The sequence below is a fragment of the Talpa occidentalis genome, unplaced genomic scaffold (assembly GCF_014898055.3).
Source record: "Talpa occidentalis isolate TD23 unplaced genomic scaffold, MPIMG_talOcc4v2.1 talOcc4.14, whole genome shotgun sequence".
Classification (NCBI taxonomy): Eukaryota; Metazoa; Chordata; class Mammalia; order Eulipotyphla; family Talpidae; genus Talpa; species Talpa occidentalis.
The window spans coordinates 84524283-84544944 of record NW_023601433.1 but is presented as its reverse complement, the minus strand read 5'-3'; the positions used below and the strand labels follow the sequence as shown (position 1 = coordinate 84544944).

General features: G+C 43.5%; 1 protein-coding gene across 2 annotated transcripts in view; it reads left to right on the top strand.

The window, feature by feature from the left end:
* Window positions 1-20662, top strand: part of PTPN11 (protein tyrosine phosphatase non-receptor type 11) — a 74235-nt gene that overhangs the window by 20833 nt on the left and 32740 nt on the right. For both annotated transcript variants that reach the window (XM_037511131.1, XM_054695322.1), the window contains exons 3-6: window positions 3329-3523; window positions 6392-6584; window positions 8977-9093; window positions 10308-10421. In XM_037511131.1, the coding sequence (XP_037367028.1) occupies window positions 3329-3523; window positions 6392-6584; window positions 8977-9093; window positions 10308-10421 (619 nt within the window). The remainder of the gene's footprint in view (window positions 1-3328; window positions 3524-6391; window positions 6585-8976; window positions 9094-10307; window positions 10422-20662) is intronic.

Here is a 20662-nt window from a genome sequence, read left to right as displayed (position 1 = left end):
TTTTAACAGCATCAGCATATGACCTGATTTTCAAAAAAATAAATTAAAAATATTTTAATTTTAGGTTTACTTTTTTACCCCTCAGTATATGACCTCATTTTCTCTCTCCTACAATACAAAAATAGATTCAGAATTTTTACATTACTATCAAACTCATAAAGTAAAGTTCGTGATTTCTCTGATACTCTTTTTGTTCTTGGACTATATCCCACCAAATTTGTACAATCAGTTCTACATTCAAAAGTTACAGGAATTAACTTTCTGTGTCATTATGAACTGACTGCAAGGTTAGAATCATTTCTTATATTCATTTTTTTGATCCTTATCTATTTCATTTTTTTTGAATATGTGAAAATTAAAAGTTAAACTATATAAAAAGGCATGAAAGAAATTTCATTCTTTGCCCTGCCTGTTGCACCCTATTTCTGTCCATACCTGTAGGTAACCATTTCCATTAATTTCTCTGTTTCTTTTTGTGCATGAAGTAGAACACTTTCTTTTTTTTCACTTATAGAAATCTCTTAGAGAATTTTCCTTATATTTTCAATCAACTGCATACATAGCATATAACTTCATCCAATTTCCTGCAATTGGGGATTGAGGTGACCAGTATTTTACAGGGATGATAGAGTGGTTCTGATAACCTATGTGGTGTGTCTTGTACTTTTGGAAATGTAGCTTCAGGGTGAATTCCTGGGAGTGAGGTGACGGGGTAGAGAGGAAGTATGCACAGAGTGTAGTTTTTCCCAATTCTCCTCCATAGCGGTTGTACCATTTTGCACCCCCACCAGCAATGTGGGAAACTGAGTGCCTGTAGTTTTCCCACAATGTTCCCAGTTGAATGTTGTCAAGCTTTTCATTTTCACCGACCTGGACAGTTAGAAATGGTATCTCAGTAAATTTTAATTGTCGTCTCCCTTGTGAACATCTTTTAATAAGTTTGAACGTCATTTGCTTATTTTTTTGTGAACTTAGAATCACTGTTTTTTGGGTTTTTTTTTAAAGATTTTATTTTTGCATGGAAGAACTAGGGTGCAGGGCAGAGGTGCAGGGAGTGAGAGGATTAACCAGAGACAGAGTGGGGAACAGAACAAGTGGATCTACTGAAATACACTGCTGAGGGGAGCAGCGGGGAGACAGGAGAGGTCTGCTGCGCCATGTGGGTCAACTCCTTGGCTGGGGATGGAACTCAGGCTGTCACAGTGATAGTGCTGAGACTTAACCCTAGGCTACCAGGGGTTCTTAAGAACTCTGTAATACTACCAAGTTTCACTTTTGATTATTTCCTTAAATACATGTGTTATAGACACTGCTACACACATGTGCACACCTCTGTAGATGCAGGCATCTGTGATTTTTTTTGCACCGATGAAGTTATTGCTCTGATTCTCTGTTGAGATGATCTGTGCGTTAGATGAAAAATTGATGATTATGTTACCTTATATCCAGTTAGTCAAGGAAGGTCCCCATTTTAATTTTGAGGAAAAGATACAGAAAAATGCAAAAAGTCATGTATATTTTTCATGTTGTATTTACTGCCATTTTTTCCCTTCAAAACAAACTGTAAGTGAAAGCACAATTTCCTTTTTTTCCACCACCCTTGATTCTGTCCTTTCCTTTGCCCCGAGGCAGTTGCTAGCATGAATTTAAGTTTTTTTCTCTCTAGTTCATAAAAAAGGCATGTGTATTATTTATTATTATAATATTTATCATTATAATATTAAAATGTAATACATGTGTTTGTATTGCAAAAAATATGTAGAATTACTTGTGTTTTTAAACTTTTATAAATGGCCCGATAAGAATATTATTGGGCCTTGTGTTGCCTTCATGTAACATGTTCGTCCATCTGTGCTGCTGCATGTTGATCTCGTCCATATCTGAAATGTTTGATTTTTTGGTTATGGGATTAGTAAATGGAAGCCCAGGTATTAAAATAGAGTACAGTGTAGCTGCAGGAGAATGACCTGAAGTGCCTTATTTTACCCATTGGAAAAGGTTGTCAGAACAATTAGAAGGAGATATTGTCAGTAACGTTATGGGATGATTTTTCTTACTTTCCTTAGTTCCCATTTTTCTTTTTCTCTGCTAGACATGTATTTATTTTTCCTGGAGGCTTCACTAATAGTGCTATGGGATCAGTCTAAAAATAAGTTTAGGCCAATGGTTACCATTTTGGGATGCCAGATCCCTTGGGTCCACCCGGGGATACTGGGCGATAATGGGTGTCCTTGAGATGTATTTAGTAGGTCAGGAAACCCAATGTAAATCATAGGCAGAGTGCCCAGGCTAACTAAAATCCAACTTTTATAAACTTTTGGCCAGTGTTACGTCAACTTAGTGGGATAGCATATGAGCACTCTCGTGCTGAATTTATGTCTTTAAAATGTTTTTCTAAGGATGCAGTTATATAGTGTCATAAGGGTGCAGTGAGATGAACTTGATATGTGTACTTATACATGTAGTCAATACCACAATCAGAGGAAGCCCTGATGTCTTGTTAGTCAAGTCCCTTTGTGCCCCTTTCTAATCTCCCTAAGCGGCAACTGCTATTCTCATTTCTAGCTCCGTAGGCTAGTTTTGGTTATTTTACAATATCATATAAATGAAGTTATGCAGTATGCAAGTGTGTGTGTGTATGTTTTAAGATTTATTTATTTATGCATACAAGAGCTGGGGTACAGACCAGAGATGTGGTGGGGGGGTAGGTTTGAGAGGATTCACTAGAGATAGAGCAGGGAACAGAACAGGCAGACTGACTGAAATACACTGCTGAGGGGAGCAGCGGGCGAGTCAGGAGAGGTCTGCTGCGCCATGTGGGTTGCTCCCTGGCCGGCCGGGGATCGAACTTGTGCTGCAGAGGCTGCAGATTGCTTCATAGTGTGGTGCTTAACCCCTTGCGCCACCAGGGAGGCCCTGTGTGTGTGTTTTATGTTTCACTTCTTTCACCTTTTTTTTGAGATTCATCCATATGGTATATATCATGTTTGTCTTTTTTTTTTTTTGCTTTTATATTGCTCCATGGCATTTCATTGTATAAATATACAACTGTTTATTTATTTTGGTGATAGATATATGTCTTGTCAATTTTTTTTTCCTAGGCTGCAGTTTGATAGCTTAAATTTTCAAAATAGAAGATGTACCTGGGGAGAAATTAATAACAGAGTCCTCTGTTCTGTAATATGTGTGTGATGATTCCATCCACTGGATTTGTTGGTTTGTTCTTTGGTTTCTTTCGATATTTAGGAAAACTCTGATATTGAACATGAGATCCATTTTCACTAGTTTAATTCTTTGTTCCCCTTCTCCCCGCAATGGACTATTTTAGAAGAAATGGAGCAGTCACCCACATCAAGATTCAGAACACTGGCGATTACTATGACTTATATGGAGGGGAGAAGTTTGCCACTTTGGCTGAGTTGGTCCAGTATTACATGGAACACCATGGGCAATTAAAAGAGAAGAATGGAGATGTTATTGAGCTCAAATATCCTCTGAACTGTGCAGATCCTACCTCTGAAAGGTCAGTAACATTTTAGTGACCACAGGGCCTGTGCATCCCAACCTCCTGTGCCATATGTGCCATGCAGGTGCATCATGGGGGTTTGGTGCTGTCTTGTTTCTCAGACTGTAATTTTCAAAGTTTTACTAAAGTATCAATAATAGGATCAGATTATTCTCAGAGTGCCCTTTTCCTACAAAAGCCTCAATCAGCATGACTTACATTAATTCTCCAAGGATCTCAGACTTTTTCTGGGTACACTTGGTACGTGCAGTAATTTGAAGACTGTTGAACTTCAGCTGGTAATCTTTGAGAGTTATGAGAGGAAAACAAATCATAATGGAGATACTAAAATAGCAACCAGCTCTCTGATGGCTCCTGACTGGAGTTATTCAACAATGCCACCAATAGATGTCAGTTTGAGCTCAGAAGTGGAAAAGTAAGAACTCAGAGAGCCAGACATTTCATCAGTTCTTTTGTGTCGTGTCCGCAGATGTGTGCGAATGACCTTGTTTAGAGGGAATTGTATTATTTCAGAGATCTTTTTCCCCTTCTGTTGGAAAAAAGCTGATAAAAGCTGGGCTGGATTTGTTTTTTTTTGTGTGTGTGTGTGTTTTTTGAAGATTTATTTTATTTATTTATGCATACAAGAGTTGGGGTACAGGCCAGGGATGTGGGGGGTGAGTCGACTCACCAGAGACAGAGTGGGGAACAGAACAGGCAGACTGACTAAAACACACTGCTGAGGGGAGCAGTGGGCGAGACCAGAGAGGTCTGCTGCGCCATGTGGGCTGCTCCCTAGCCAGCTGGGGATCAAATTCATGCTGCAGAGGTTACTATTGCTTCATAATGTGGTGCTTAACCCCTTGCACCACCAGGGAGGCCCAAGGGCTGGATTTGTAAACCATGTAGAAAGGTTTCCTACATTCCCGGTCTCTTCACTGATTCCATTTCAGAGTTGCTTAATTAAGTTTGTACGTTTTATATTTGCAGTTATTTTTCTTCATCTTGTACCTTTATATCATCACTGATGATTTGCTTCTCCAGCAACCACTATAGCTTTAAGCAAAAGAATGTCAGCCAACTCTGTGCAGTTTATTTCTAAATTTCACTCTGTTCAGTTGTAGATGGATGAAAAGTAACCTCAAGTATATTTCTTACCAACGAGCCATTAGTGTTATCTACCATAACACCTGCTTTCTTACCATTATCCTGAGGGGAAAAGCCACATTATTGACATGACTATGTTAATCTATTTTCTGTAATAACTTAGGACAGGGTTGTCTCAGCATCTGTTTGCAGGTGGCCAACACCAGGATTCTGATGTGCTGGTTAAAAAACAGGTTGCTGTGAAAATACAAAGAAAAAAGACCAAAACAACAAAACACAGATTACTGGGCCTCATTCAGACTTAGTGGATCTCTATCTTAGGTTGTGAGGTCTGGGAATTCACTTTTTAGCGAAAGCTCTCACTTCTACTTCCAGTCTTTTTTTTTTTTTTCCTTTGTAAAGATTTATTTATTTATTTAAAAGATTTATTTATGCATACAAGAACTGGGGTACAGGCCAGAGATGCGGGAGTAGGGGGTGAGAGGATTCACCAGAGACAGAGTGGGGAGCAGAACAGGAAGACTAACTGAAACACACTGCTGAGGGGAGCAGCGGGTGAGTCAGGAGAGGTCTGCTGTGCCATGTGGGTCACCTCCCTGGCCGGCCTGGGAATGGAACTCATGCTGCAGTGGCTGCTCACAGCTTCACAGGTTGTGTCTTAACCCCTTGCGCCACCAGGGAGGCCCCTATTTATTTATCTATGCATATAAGAGCTGGGTACAGGCCAGAAGTATGGGGGGGTGAGAAGATTGACCAGAGACAGAGTGGGGAACAGAACAGGCAGACTGACTGAAGTACATTGCTGAGGGGAGCAGTGGGCGAGTCAGGAGAGGTCTGCTGTGCCATGTGGGTAGCTCCCTGGCCGGAGATCTAACTCATGCTGCTGAGGCGGCAAGCAGCCTCATAGGTTGTGTCTTAACCCCTTGCGTCACCAGAGAGGGCCTACTTCCAGTCTTATAGTTTGTTAAAGTTTAAAATGACAGCCCAGTATATAGTCCAAGGATGTGGACAGTCAGCTTGGAGGCTGTTGAAGTGTGGGTCAGAAATATGGAAAGATTAGAATGTTTGAAATCATTTACAATGAAGGTCTTTTTTCACAATGTTCATGTGCCAGAGCAACGGTAAACATTCAAATGATTCTTTGTCTCTGCCATCATCTTCTGTTATAACTTCTTTAAAGGGCTGTGATTGAATGGTTGGTCCTACCTAGGTGTGGAGAACTGGGAAACTAGGTTTTTTTTTAATTTTATTTATTTTTTGTGTAGAAGAACTGGGGTGTAGGCCAGAGGTGTGTATTGGCACGGGGGGAAGGTGAGAGGATTCACCAGAGACAGAGTGGGGAGCAGAACAGGTGGATTTACTAAAATACACTGCTGAGGGGAGCAGCAGGCAAGACGGGGGTGGGGGTCTGCTGCACCATATGTGGGTTACCTCCCTGGCTGGGGCTTGAACCCAGGCCTTAGCCGTGATAGTGCTGGGACTTAACCCCTTAGGCCACCAGGGAGACCCATTCTACAGTTTTGAAAGATGGGATATTTAGGAGAAAATGAGGGATTGAACACATTTGTTTTGAGTGACTTTGGGTGCATTTAAGAAATTTAATAGTCATTCTTAACAATTTTTCCCTGCCTGCTTGGGATGCAAATTCTGTCCTATTGAGGGGATCGGTTTCTCTTTTGTAATTGTATTTAGGAGAGCTGACTACGTAGGATAATTTTGTGAAAGAATATTGGGAACCCTTGGGACAACTTAATTCATGTTCATTTTTAAAAAATGTAGGTGGTTTCACGGACACCTCTCTGGCAAAGAAGCAGAGAAACTACTAACTGAGAAAGGAAAACATGGCAGCTTTCTTGTACGAGAGAGCCAGAGCCACCCTGGAGATTTTGTTCTCTCTGTCCGAACCGGCGATGACAAAGGGGATTGTAGCGACGGCAAGTCCAAAGTGACCCACGTCATGATCCGCTGTCAGGTGAACCCCCATTGAACTGTGGGTCTGGTATAATGCTGCCTTCGGTGGTATTTTTCTGGGAGAAGACAGAGAACATTACTCCCAAAGTCAGATTTTCTTTGCTCATTTAGTCCAGGGCTTCTCTACTTTTCATACATTGTTTATCATAATTGTTTCATCATTTCAGAACTTTATTAAATTGCTTGTTTCCAGTCTGTCTCGGGCAGATTAAATCATGCCTTGGTGCGTCACCTGTCCTGCAGTTTCGAATCTTCTTCAGCGTAATGGCCTCTGGAGATGGCCTCAATCCCAGTTTCTAAAGCTCCTCCCCAGGCTTGCCCGGTCTAGCCTGTGCCAACATACGCTGCATGTGACAGGTTCTATGTTAAGACTGGGTGAACTGAATGAACCATTTCTTGTTTTTGCTGTGGCCACTGGATCAAGGAGGTTGATTCTTGGACAACTATGTCAAACTTGTTCATTTGTTTGCTTTTTAAAGAATTATTTATTTATTTGTTTATTTGTGCATACAAGAACGGGGTAGGCCAGAGGTGTGGGGGGCGAGAGGATTCACCAGAGATAGAGTGGGGAGTAGAACAGGCAGATTGACTGAAATACACTGCTGAGGGGAGCAGCGGGCGAGACAGGAGAGGTCTGCTGCACCATGTGGGTAGCTCCCTGGCTGGGGATCAAACTCGTGTTGCAGTGGCTGTGGATAGCTTCATAGTGCTGTGCTTATCAACCCCTTGTGCCACCAGGGATGCTGCTCAAGGACAATTTCTATAGACTGCTTTTTTCTGTCCTGTGTATACGGCATAGTTTCCTATTTCTTCGCATGTCTCATAATTTTTTTATTGCAAACTAGACCATTAAAAAAAAAAATAAGCTGTCCTTCCCAGAGTTTGTTGGTGCCACTTTTTATTGTGTCTGTACTTCTTGTTTTTGTGTTTAGTGACTTTCCTGTTCTTTGTTATGTGTGGCCTCTGAAGTCTTTGCTTGGTTAACTTAGTGGTCAGTTAATGATTGGACAGAGCTTTCTATTCAATCACTACTTTACTCTGCTGATGTAAATTCAGCAGTGTGTGTGTGTGTGTGTGTGTGTGTTGCGGCTTGTGTCTTCTGTGCTCTGACACCTTAAAACTCTGCCTTAGCCTTCACTTCGAGGTCAGTTGGAGGTAAAGATTAGAACCTTCCTGTATCTTTCTTGGACTCACACAGCCCTGCACACAACCTTCTAGATTCTCAAGAATATGTTGGAGTTTTCAAAACTCCCTCTGGACATTGCCTAAGTTTCCTTTTAAATTTTTGGTCAGTCTCTTAGTATTTGCCTGACCTCAGGCAGCTGTGATATTAAACAGTGACTGCTGATTGTTTTGGACAGATGCCCTGCAGACATGGCTGAGTGAGCCCTAAGTCAGGTCAAATAAAATCAAGTTCTGAAAACAGGGTTTTTCCAGGTTGCTGCTAAATGGGCCAAATAGTGATGATTCTCTGGGGACAGGCCTCTTGAAAGGTCTCCAGATCTATTCTGTCCTATCTGGTTGGACTAGGTGGCTTGTTTCATAGCTTCTGTGGTTACATGCCTGTTGGTTTTTAAGGCTATCATGGATCTGGGGAGAGGTGGGAATAGGGCAGCTAAAACACTGTAACTTGGAGCACTTACCAAGATTCAGTCTTTTTTTTCCCCTTAAATAAATGCTCCTCAGAGTGTTGTAACCTCTTGGTTAATTTTCAAATGCTGAAAAGTCGATGACAGTTTTTGCCAGTGTTCTTGTTGCCTTTATGGAAGAGTGGATTTTCAGGCCCTTAATTGTCATTCTGAAAGTGCTTCTTCCAACCTCTAGTCTTATTTTAAGTAAAATATCATACCCAAATATCTTCATACATAATTTCTAGGGCTTTGTGTTTCTGAATTTAACTGTTGCCCTTAAATAACCTATTCTGATCTCCTTGTTTGAAAAGAAATTCTTGGTCTGTGTTTATAATTTCCTTTTACATTTTCATTGGAAGGTGAAAGTAAGGGCATGTGTATCCAGTGCTGCCTCACCAGCCTTGCACTTGGCTAGTATTTCAGAGAGAACTAGTTACTTACCATCTATTCAGCAGCCATCTGTGTACTTAACCTCGAGTATAAGCAAATAGTAAAGAACACCGTCTTTTATTTCTTACTATTTAACTTATGACGTAAAAATTTTTGTTGGATATTTATTTAGAGCTACTTACACCTCACCATGGAACGACTTCAGTCAGGTTAGCCTTTCCATTTTCTTTATCCATGTTGCCTCCTTCCCTATGTGCTTCTGCTGCTGTTGAATTTTTCCTTTACGGGGGGAGAGTTAGTGTCTGTACTTCATTTGGGAAAAACAATGACTTAACATTAAAGGTCATTAATAGAATTTTTTTGTCTTGAAAGGAACTGAAATACGATGTTGGTGGAGGAGAACGGTTTGACTCTTTGACAGACCTCGTGGAGCATTACAAGAAGAATCCCATGGTGGAGACATTGGGCACGGTGCTCCAGCTCAAACAGGTGAGCGAGTTGGGACGTTCAAGTCCATCTGTATTCCAGCTGTAGTCCAACTACAGAACAGTATCATGCACCTCCCTGTGCCTAATCCAGCTTTAGTTAGGATCTTCTCATCAAATCTTTTTTTTTTTTTTTTTTTTTTAAGATTTTATTTATTTTTGTATAGAAGAACTAGGGTGCAGGACACAGGTATGGAGGGTGATGGGGAGAGGATTCACCAGAGACAGAGTGGGGTGTAGAACAGGTGGATTGACTGAAATACACTGCTGAGGTAAGCAGCGGGTGAGATAGGAGAGGTCAGCTGTGCCTTGTCATCTCCCTGGCTGGGGATTGAACTCAGGCCTTAGCCGTGATAGTTCTGAGACTTAACCCTTAGGCCACCAGGGAGGCCCTATTCATCAAATCTTGCTTCATTTATTCCCACACTCACTGCTCTCCTGTAGTATTTGAAAACAAATTCCAGATATTGCATCATCCCCATGACTATCTCCCTGTGATCCCTAAATGGCCTTAGAGAGTTTCTAAAGCAAGTTTTTGCCAAGTCTTCATTTTCATTATAGAACTTCCTTGGGTTATAAGTAGTCACACTTATTCATTTGGGAGTTATCACACTTCCAAAGTTCACTCTTATTACTTGTGGCAAATGATATTTCTCTAAATAATATTGTAGTCTTTTTTTTTTTTTTTAAAAAAAGATTTATTTATATGTGCATACAAGAACTGAGGTATAGGCCAGAGTCGGGGGGGGGGGGGAGGTGAGAGGATTCACCAGAGACAGAGTGGGGAACAGAACAGGCACATCGACTGAAATACACTGCTGAGGGGAGCGGCGGGCAAGTCAGGAGAGGTCTGCTGCGCCATGTGGGGAGCACCCTGGCTGGGGGTTGAACTCATGCTGCAGTGGCTGCGAACAGCTTCATAGGTTGCATCTTAACCCCCTGTGCCACCAGGGAGGCCTGATATTGTGGTCTTATTTATAAAGAAAAGTTAGTTTGAATTTATATCAGCAGAGTAAAGTAGAGATTGGAGAAAGATACATTTTTCTGACAACAGAAAAGAAAGTGAAACAGGTTTTGAAAACTTTCATTGTGAATTACTGTGTCTTGTGAATTTCCTGTCCTTGCCTTATGAATATCAACATAGAAGTTATTTTTTTCATTAACACATTTTTTCTGTAATACTTTTTTCACTTCACACCAATGGCTGAATTTGATTAGCCCCTCAACACAACTCGTATCAATGCTGCTGAAATAGAAAGCCGGGTTCGAGAACTAAGCAAATTAGCTGAGACCACAGACAAAGTCAAACAAGGCTTTTGGGAAGAATTTGAGGTAAGTCATTAAATTTTCTTTCACATGCATTATTAAATCCTATTTTTAATGGAAGAGAAGTTGATCTTGTGTTTGCAGTTAGATCTGAAAGACTCAAATCTGTGTCCTTTCTTAATTTGGCCATTGATTGGCATGGAACAAGTTGCTATGGGGGCTGTTTTCTGGAATAGAAGGGTGTTGTGTTCTGGGAGGAGGGAGTTGGCAGCTCATAGTAAATGGATGCGCCAGTAGTTCCATTTGGCTCTTTTTTAAAAGATTTATTTATTTATGCATACAAGAACTGGGGTATAGGCCAGAGGTATGGGGGGCGGGTGACAGGATTCCACCACCAGGGAGGCCCCATTGTTCATTTTTGTTGAATGCATGCTTTTTCCTCTCAGGTGTAGTCCCCGTAAAATTCCTATCATCAGTTCACCCATGAACCATCACCGTAGTCTTTTGTGCTCGTCCCGCCCCTCTTTTGACACTCCTCCTTCCCCCTCCCCTGCAGAATGTCTCTAATTTATAGTTGCCTGTTAATTTTGGTTTTTTTATTTATTGTTATTTTTTTTTTCCTGATCCCTTATTTGGTTTCCCTATATTCCTCCTATAGGTGAAACCATCCAATATTTTTCTTTGTCCTACATTATTTTATTGATAAATATGTTAGTATTTTTTTTAACAATTTATTAATTTATGCATACAAGAGTTGGGGTATAGGCCAGAGGTGCAGGGGAGGCAGAGGTGAGAGGATTCACCAAAGACAGAGTGGGGAGCAGAACAGGTGAATCTACTGAAATTCACTGATGAGGGGAGCAGTGGGAGAGACGGGAGAGGTCTGCTGTGCCATGTGGGTCAGCTCCACCATGTGGGTCAGCTCCCTGGGCAGAGATCAAACTCCTGCTGCCGTGGCTGCCGATGGCTTCATAGTGCTGACACTTAACCCCTTGAGCCACCAGGGAGGCCCCTAAATATATTAGTATTTATGGAGTTCTTAAAAAATCAAGCAAAGTACTACTATCACATCTGAATAAGACAAAACCAAATAAAAATCTTGTCATTGTTCAGATTATGCTAGTTATTTTAAACAATTTGTAGGTTGGATCATTATTCAAATAAGCTCTGCTCATATCTTTAAATTTTTAAGACTTTAAATATTTTTTTTAAGATTTATTTATTTATGCCTACAAGAGCTGGGGTACAGGCCAGAGATGCGGGGCAGGGGGTGGGGTGAGAGGATCCACCAGAGACAGAGTAGGGAACAGAACAGGCAGACTGACTGAAATACACTGCTGAGGGGAGCAGCGGGTGAGCCAGGAGAGGTCTGCTGCACCATGTGAGTTTCTCCCTGGTCGGCCGGGGCATTGAACTCGTGCTGCAGAGGCTGTGGATTGCTTCATAGTGTGGTGCTTAACCCCTTGTGCCACCAGGGAGGTCCAAGCCTTTTAATATTTTGATTCTCCTTCTGTTTTTACTCTTTTCCTTTCTCTTTCTATTTCTCTTCCTTTCCCTTTCCCTCTCCCTCTGTCTTAGTTTATTCAGGTTGCTCTAATAAAACACCACAGACTGGGGCAGCTTACAGTTCTGGGGCCTGGCGTTCCCAGATGAGGGTGCCAGCAGGGTTGGATGGGGCTCTCTTCCTGTGAGGATTTCTGGTTGTGGCCTCCCATAGTGGAAGAGGATAGGGAGCTTTCTAGGGTTCTTTTATAAGGTCACTAATGCCATACACGAGGGCACCACCCTCATCATCCCCAAAGTCACCACCTTCTCCATCATGACAATAAGCAGCATTCTATCAACATACAAGAGGAAGATAAGCATTCATATCTTAGCATCACTTTTCTGTTTGTAGTTTTTGTTATTGGAGAAAGCAGATCCTTGGTCCTGGGAGTTATTTATGGCTGGGTTTTGCTGAGTGTGTCTCTGGTGGAGTTTAACATGTTTCTCTGTCTTGTATTTCTTTTTTGTTGTTGTTGTTAAATGTATTTATTTATGCATATAAGAACTGGGGTGCAGGCCAGAGGTGTGGGGGTGAGAGGATTCACCAGAGACAGAGTGGGGAACAGAACAGGCAGACTGACTGAAATACACTGCTGAGGGGAGCAGCAGGCGAGACAGGAGAGGTCTGCTGCGCCATGTGGGTAGCTCACTGGCCAGGGATTGAACTCGTGCTGCAGAGGCTGCGGTAAGCTTCATAGGTTGTGTCTTAACCCCTGTGCCACCAGGGAGGCCCTAGATCCGTTAATTTTTAAGGGATATAAGATCAGGATTTTTATTAACCCATTTGACCTTTCTCCTCTGCCAAAGCCCACTCTTAACATTGATTTCTTATTTGCTTTATCCATATTACACACACAACAGTCTTAGAATAATAAGACTTTAATTACCCTAATAATTTGATTCCTGAGAATGGTTGAATGTGTATATTTTTTATAGTTTTAATAGAAAAATTCTTCAGATAGATTTTTCAGAGATGTGTAGATTTAAACTCATTTATTATAGTTCTCCGTGGTTATGTACTAACTAGATTCAGTTAGGTTCCTTGTTTCATTTTCAGTTGCATTTTAGAAATTTCTTTCTATAAAATTCATTTCTAATTATAAAAAATATTGCCCTTTGATTCTGAAGTCAAGTATGAGTGTTTTCAAAGAATTATATACTTAACCCTGTCTTTCCTCCCTGTAATTATAGCCATTTTTAAAAAAGCTTTAAAAATTATAAGCTTTAAAAATTAAAAGCAAATGATTATGTATTTCTACATTCATCTTCTTTTGTAAACAATTGCATCACTTTGCACCGTTTTTCCCCCCAACCTTGCCTTTTTCCCTTTATCCTGGAGATCACGCCACAGTAGTATATAGAAATAGGTTTCATTCATTCTGGGTAGTTTCACATGTATTATAAAGAGGACACAATAAATGGCCTTGTGGCACATCTTTCCTTATGTTTGCTGACTTGTTAATTTCCACATTATGTTCCATGTTTAAAAAATGATGGTTGTGAGCAGCTCTCCTGACCACCTGTGACTATGCAGGTGCCTCTCTTTTTCTTTCTCCTTTTCCTAATAAATCTGTCCTTTTTAACTGTCAAAAAATAAGTAAAATAAAAAATGATGGTTGTTACTCATCATTAATTTTGGTTAGCATTGTTGCAATCTGCAAAAATTCTGTTTTGAATGAAAACTAATGGATTTAACTTGTGGTTAAATATAAGAAATAGTGAGCAATTTTCTAATCTTGACCCCTTTGAATGTTCCCCTTCTTTTTGAAATGGTAGCTGTGTGATCAGACCACTTTTCCTTTATGGTAACATGAAATTAAAAAAAACCTCACAGCAGTGAGGTGGAGGATTCTTTAATGACAAACTTACCGAGGATGATGCTCAGGGAATGGAGGTCAAACCTTCTGGAAGAGCCCATGACATCAGGGGTGTTTTCATTATCCATTGGTGGGCCAAGGTGTGATCTTGGAAGAAACTCCCAGCCTGATTGTTCTGGCCTTGGAAAAAGAGGGCTGATGTTCTAAATGTTGACCTGATGGTTTTATGCTGTCATGCCTCAGACTCAAGCTGACAAAAGGTGTGTGTGTGTGGGGGACCTCCATGGAGCTCAGACTGGGGTGATAAATTGCCAGGCACTAAATCAGGGCATTCATGTTTCATTTAAACTGAAGCTCAATCGAAATGGCTGATGACCTGCTTTCTAGTGCTCTGTGTACCTGCTTCTTTAATCCAGTCAATTAAAAGTTGTCCTTTAAGATTGGGGCCTGGAGAATAAGGCTGAGAACAGAACAAACCAGTATAGAAAAACCTAGATCTGTGCGAGCAGCTACTCATTATAATCTAAATCCTTGGGAACTGAAGTTTGATTCACAACAGCAAGACATTAGTATTTTAGTGATTGTACCTTAGTTGTTTCCTGGAAGGTGATAAATTTAGGGTCATTTCCTTCTTCTCATGTACTCTGATGGTCTTTAAGGTGAACCAGACCTCTAAATTGCAGTGCCACTGGTAATTTCACCCTGCCAGCTGTGTTTATTTGTTTGGATACAGCTCCTAGTTATCTGTAAAAGCTCCTCATGTCGTTTCAGATATGTTTCTCCAGAAGACACTTAAGATTACTTTCACTTTTGACCCGTGTTATAGTACCAAGTCTCTTGTGAATTTTGTGCCTCTTTTCTCCTTGACTCCTGAAATAAATTCAGTTTGCTGCTGACCCCGCTGTGGCTTCCACTCTTTCCTTCCTTCCCCTCCTCCACCCCACTGCCCTCTCTGCACCCACTGTCCTTTCTCCCTTCAGCAAATTTCTCTGCTTTTTAACTTACAAACCTTACTTCTAGGCCATTTCAGATACTGAAACAAGCAACTTGCAGTCTTGTGCCATGTCTCAGAGATTCTCACAGGCTCTGAGGCCGTCCTTTCTGGTCCAAGACACAATCACATACAATGAATATGTCTGCAGGGGCCACCCTGCAGACAAGTAGTTCTCAGAGATGGGGGTTGTGGAGGCAGGCATCCCAAAAAATATCTGCTGAAACCAACGGTCACTGGTGGTGGTAGTGATTTCTTTGTTCATTCATTCAGCAAATATTTATTTATTTATTTTTAAGCTCCCCCCCCCCAGATTTATTTATTTATTTATTTATACAAGCACTGGGTATAGTCAGAGGCATGGGAGGGTGAGAGAATTCACCAGAGCCAGATCTGAGAGTAGAATAGGCAGTGATGAAGTACACTGCTGAGGGGAGCAGCCGGTGGCAGGAGAGGTCTGCGCGCCATGTGGGACCCTCGCCCAGTGGCCAGGGATCAAACCAGCGCTGCAGAGGCTGCGGGCAGCTTTGCAACCCAGCGCTCAACCGCTGCGCCACCGGGGAGGCCCTCAGCAAATATTTATTAAGCACAGACTCGGCTGGAGTTTCTCTTCTAGGTTCTGGGCATGTAGCAGGAAACATGTCAAAGTCTTTATCCTGTAGAGCTTATAGTTAATTGGGAGAGACAGACCGTAAACACAGAAACAGGTCAATATTGTTGTGCTGGTGATAATTGCTACAGAGAAAATAAAATAGGGTAAGACTAAAGGGTACGTGGATTGGGGCATTACTGTTTTCCATAGATCTCTCTGATAGCGTGGCTTTTGAGCAGAAACCTGGAGGAACTAAGGAGCAAGCTGCAGATGGCATCAGGAAGAACATTCCAGTAAAGGCAATAGCAAGTGCATAGGTCCTGGAGTGAGAATGTACTTAGCATATTGCCCAGTCTGTGAACAGGCCACTTGCTGGAGAGGTATGGGCAAGAGGGAAGTGCAGGAGACACCACTGTGGACTTGACATGTTTGTATTTATACTCACACGGTTTTCATTAGGGTTCCCGGTGGGGCGTGGCAGATGCACAGTTTAGTCTTTGAGACCCCTGTGCATAGCTTGCCCAAGAGGTCGCTGTGATGAATTTCAGGACAGGTTTTGAACTTTCTGTTTCTGATCTTAAAGCCCCCACAGCACACACACTTACAGATAAGCCCCCCACAGCAACTTTTCAACTGGGACTTTTTTTCCCCAGTGCTTTAAAGCTTGTTTTTCTTAACAATTGGATTTTTGTTTTAAGCCCAGCCTCCTTGTCTGTTGTAGGACGCTGTGTGCAGCTTGCTAGTGCATTTCAATCATCACATTGGCAGCTCCACAGATGCCCTGGGTGCCACCAGCAGCTCTGCTGGCTCATGTGGCTCCAGGAGAAACCATTGTTTTCAAAGCCGCAGTCCAGTTTGATTTCTTTGACGTGATCACATTTTGCTCAGGGGAGCTGTGCATTCTACTTGGAGATGGTTAGATTTTGTAGAAACAAGACTTTCACTGCACCCCAAAGCTGTGTCTAGAATAATAAGTCCTCCTGGGCAATCTCTAGGGGAAATCTTCCCATTGGTGACTAAGCTGTGCCACATGAAATAACAGTTTCCATCTAGGCTCCTGCCTTGTGCTTAGAAATGCTCCGGTCAGCAGGCGACTTGGATTTTCCAGTGGGGCCAAGTTCTATCTCTCCATAGAAGAGCTGCCCCCTGCCTGTGGGCAGAGCATTGCAGTGGTTGCAGTATTCCACATGCCAAACGCTCCATTCTGGAGAATTCCTTGTTTCCTTTGGAAGTATCTTGTAGAGTCAGAGTGTCTGTCTGTCATTCTGTCTGTCTTTCTGTCCTTCCACTGTCAGGTTTTTCTCTATAGAGTTGTTTCCATTGGCTGGAACTGCTGACATCTTTATAGAGATTCTAAGAACCAAAGGTGCTTTTCAGTGCTTAAACATCTCTGCGTCACTTCGTCCTTGGCCTTGAAACCACCTTGCTGCTTTCTGCGTTGGCCATTGTCCTTCATTGAGTGGGCCTGTGCTGCAGCCTCATGTCTTCTTAGCTCCTCCTTTGTAACATGAGTCCCCTAGTATACTGAAATAGCACTATCAGAAGACACCAGTGGCTCGCTTATTGGTAAGTAAACCAGTCTTCTCTCCAGCCTTTTGAACCTGTGCCATTTCTCTGGTCTTGGCAGCATGTACTTGTCCTTCTTCCCCTGCCACGTGCCTGTCTTGCTGTTTGTTACCCGCTCTCCTCCCTACCCAATAAAGCTGCTGGTTCTCGAAGGTGTGGTCTGGGTCCTCTGCTTATTTTGCTTTAGATTTATTCTTCCTTGCGGTGTGGGGACCTTTCCACCTTCTGTCCCCAACACAAACTCTGGCCTACGTTCCCTAACTTTGGGGATGTCCTTTCTCTTACCCACCTACCTCCTTCACCTGCTGCCAGCCTCACTCCTCCCAGATCCCATCTTCAACTCCTTTTCCTGGATCTCTCTCCCCAAATCCCACACCGCATAATTAACTACACTTAATTATAGCTTTGTCTTGACTCTTTGCTGTGGTTTTGTGTATCAGAACCTGTTCTCCAGGGCGCCTGCCTTTTACTTCGATTTTCTTCTTAAACTTCACCCTGTGGCAGGAAGGAGGAGCTTACAGCGTGCACCTGGGAGGCCAGCGGGGCTGGGTGGGTTTTAGCCCTCACTGCTTTGTAAGCACGTGTCTAGCAGCCTGCGAGTCTGCAGTGACTGCCTCCCTGGATGGCCTGTGAGCTCCTCCGGGACTAACTGCCCAACTCCATCCAGGGAAGTGTGACAGGCCTTGGAGTGTTGGCAGCACATGGGGTTCTCACCTCCCTGGGGGGCCTGGTCACACTGCAGGGTTTGCAGAGAAGAGAACGGAGTGAGAAGTCGCAGTGTCCTCTGCACAGATGACAAAGGGAAACAAGTTTCTTCAGCCTTTTAGAAGGCCTGTGTGGGACCTGCCCATCTGCCTTTCTCACTCCCTCCCTCCCTCTCCCTCCTGGGGCTGCAGCCATGGGCAGGGCGGGGGAGAGTTAGTAGGCGCTGTTATATTTTTGTTTATTACTTTTATAAAAGGTTTATAAAAACCTTTTATTGACTCTTTCAAACTTACCCCAAATTAGAGGAGTGATATGCTGCACCTCTCCTTCCCAGCACCTTACTTAGTACTTACCCACATCTTGCCCTTCATAAGCAAAGTGACCGTGCAGCTTGGTCTGGTCAATGGCAGTGGCTTTACTGCCTCCTGACCCTAGCGGTTTGTCCCTGTTTCTCAGAGCAGTGCATGCAAACTCGGTTTGGGCTGTGGCCTGGGCCGCTGGCATCTCGGCTGTGCTTTTCGAGGGCTACTTGCCCACCTGTCCTGATCCTGTCCCTCCCCGGCGTGCATGCCCTTGTTGCGAAGAGCAGGGGCTTTCAGCCAGGACTCTGGAAGCATGTGGGGTCTGTTTCGGTCATCAAAGCATAGGGGTACAGCTACTGGTATTGGGCTGGCAGGGGCCAGGGTGGAGAGCAGGCACGTTCATAATCATCCGTGTTAGGGGCCGAGCTCAGTGGGCCCAGTCCCTCTGCAACCGGTCCTGCTGCCGGGCCTGATGTACCACGGGTTCGGGGCTTGACTTGCTCTCGATGTCTTTGAAGGTTTGTTCAATAGGTTGTTAGTCCCTTTGGCTGTAGATCTGCTTTGACTCATGCAGTCAGGTAACCAGGTTGCCTTTGGTCCTTTTTGAAGGTTCATTGGGGCAGACCTATTGGTTGAATTCCTTGGGAAAACGGAATATCTTGCAGCCTTTCCCCAGCTTCCCATGTACTTTTGGCTGCCTGTCCTCAGCCTGATCATTAGCATCCCTGCCAGACCCAGTGGGGAAGGGGCTGGGGACAAAGTGACTTTCAGCAGGACACCATCCACAGCCTTTGAGCCCCAGGGCCCACTGGTGAGAGCAGGTGGTGGGAGATAAACCTCAAAAGGACTTAACTGATTTAACCTCCTCGGGGCTGGGCTTATTGGCTATTCCTCTGCCTCTTCCAGCCCTCAGCCTGGTGCTGGGAGGAAGCGCCCCTCAGCAGGTGGTGTCTGATTATCTCGGGTGCATTGGGGAGCCTCTGCGGGCAGAGCATGGAAAATCACAACTTCTGAGTTCTTTTTATTTTCAGTCTCATGCTGGATGGATGGCAGACTTCCACTGTGGTAAATGAAACAGGTCTAGGCAACTGGGGTCCCGGGCACAGATGCCGAAGGGCGCATGGGCACGAAGGAAAGAACTGGGAGGAGATGCACACTGTTAGTCATTATTAATCTGTGACAGCTGCCAGCCACGGGCAGTTAGGGCCCAACTGTGCCTGGCATCAGGGGCTCTGGGCCTGTCCTTTCTGGAAGTCTCTGTGGCCCAAAGCCTGTCTCAACTTGTATACTGTTCAAACTCCAGATCTGCGCAGAGGCAACTGGGAACTTAGTGCAGGATGAGGCTGACCTGAGTCAGCCTCGGCTACTCTGGCTGACCTGAGTTGGTGGTGCTGTCAAGTATTGATTAGGAAGCCCCTTGCAGGAAACTGTGAATTTAGCCTGGCAAAATGTCTCTGCTCTGGAGATGATTTCTGGTGGTACCTCATGACAGGATGGTTGAATTAGCAAATGAGAAAGCTCTCTTTTTTTAACCCTTATCCAACCTTGTGGCAGCCTGGAAGGAGGTCATATTGTCCTTTAGCACTGCCTTCCACCCTGCCACGGCCTTCGACCATTCTTTTTACAAAGCCTAGTGCATGTATGTCCAGGTAGAAGGTGATACGTCTCCCATCTCCTTGCCTTCTGTGTGTTGCAGGGGCTGGTGTTTCCATGGTGCCAATCATGCAAAGCTTTCTTTGAAATAAACTTTATGAAGCAGAAAAAGAGGAGATCAATTTAAGAAAACAACCGAGGGTGTGCTTCAGAAGCATCTGAAGATGCTTCTCAAATGACTAATGATCAGGAAACGCTGTTCTGTGTTTTGCCTGCAGTGATTTTCCGTTATGTTGAAGTCAGGTCAGCAGTGTTGGAATGGTGTTCTGAGTGTGGGGTCTGTGGTGCCAAGGCCATTACCAGCAATGGTCTGTGGCTTCTCTGTTTTCTTCCTCTCTTTGCTCGCCCAGCAAACACATTTCGAGGGCCTGTGAGGTGCCTAAGGCTGTGTGTGTTACTGGCACAGCCCATCATCTTTGTGGTCCAGTGGAGACAGATGAGAAAGACCAATCTGGGATTCAAGCAGGACACCTGGGTCCATGCAGGGAGGTAGTGACGGCAGTACTCAGCATTACGTGGCAGAAGGAGTCAGGCCCTACATTGCCGAGTAGGGCCGGATAATTCCCATAGGAGGAAGTATTTGACATGGCCTTAAGGTACAAGTGAAACTTAACCCTCCCTAGAACTCAGGGCAGAAAAAGGTAATTGTAGACAGAGGGAATAGCATGTCCATGAACATCAAGGCCTGAAGAAACAAGTGAGTTCAAGGCCCTTAGGTATAATTTAGTGTAGCTGGAGTATAATGTGTATATCAACTTGAATGTGCCTTTGACTCACTGGGAAATCTTTTTAAAAAATTCTTTGGAGGCGTGGCCAATCTCTCCTGTCTTACCTGCTGCTCCCTTCAGCAGTGTTTTTCTTTTTTTTTTTAAGATTTATTTATTTATACAGAACAGGGATATAGGCCAGACGCATGGGAGGGTGAGAGGATTCACCAGAGACAGAGCGGGAAACAGAACAGGCAGACTGACGAAATACACTGCTGAGGGGAGCAGCAGGCGAGATAGGAGAGGTCTGCTTTGCCATGTGGGATTCTTGCTGGCCGGCCGTGATCGAACCTGCACTGCAGAGGCTGCAGACAGCTTCAAAGTGTGGCGCTCAACTGCCTGTGCCACCAGGGAGCCCCCCCTCAGCAG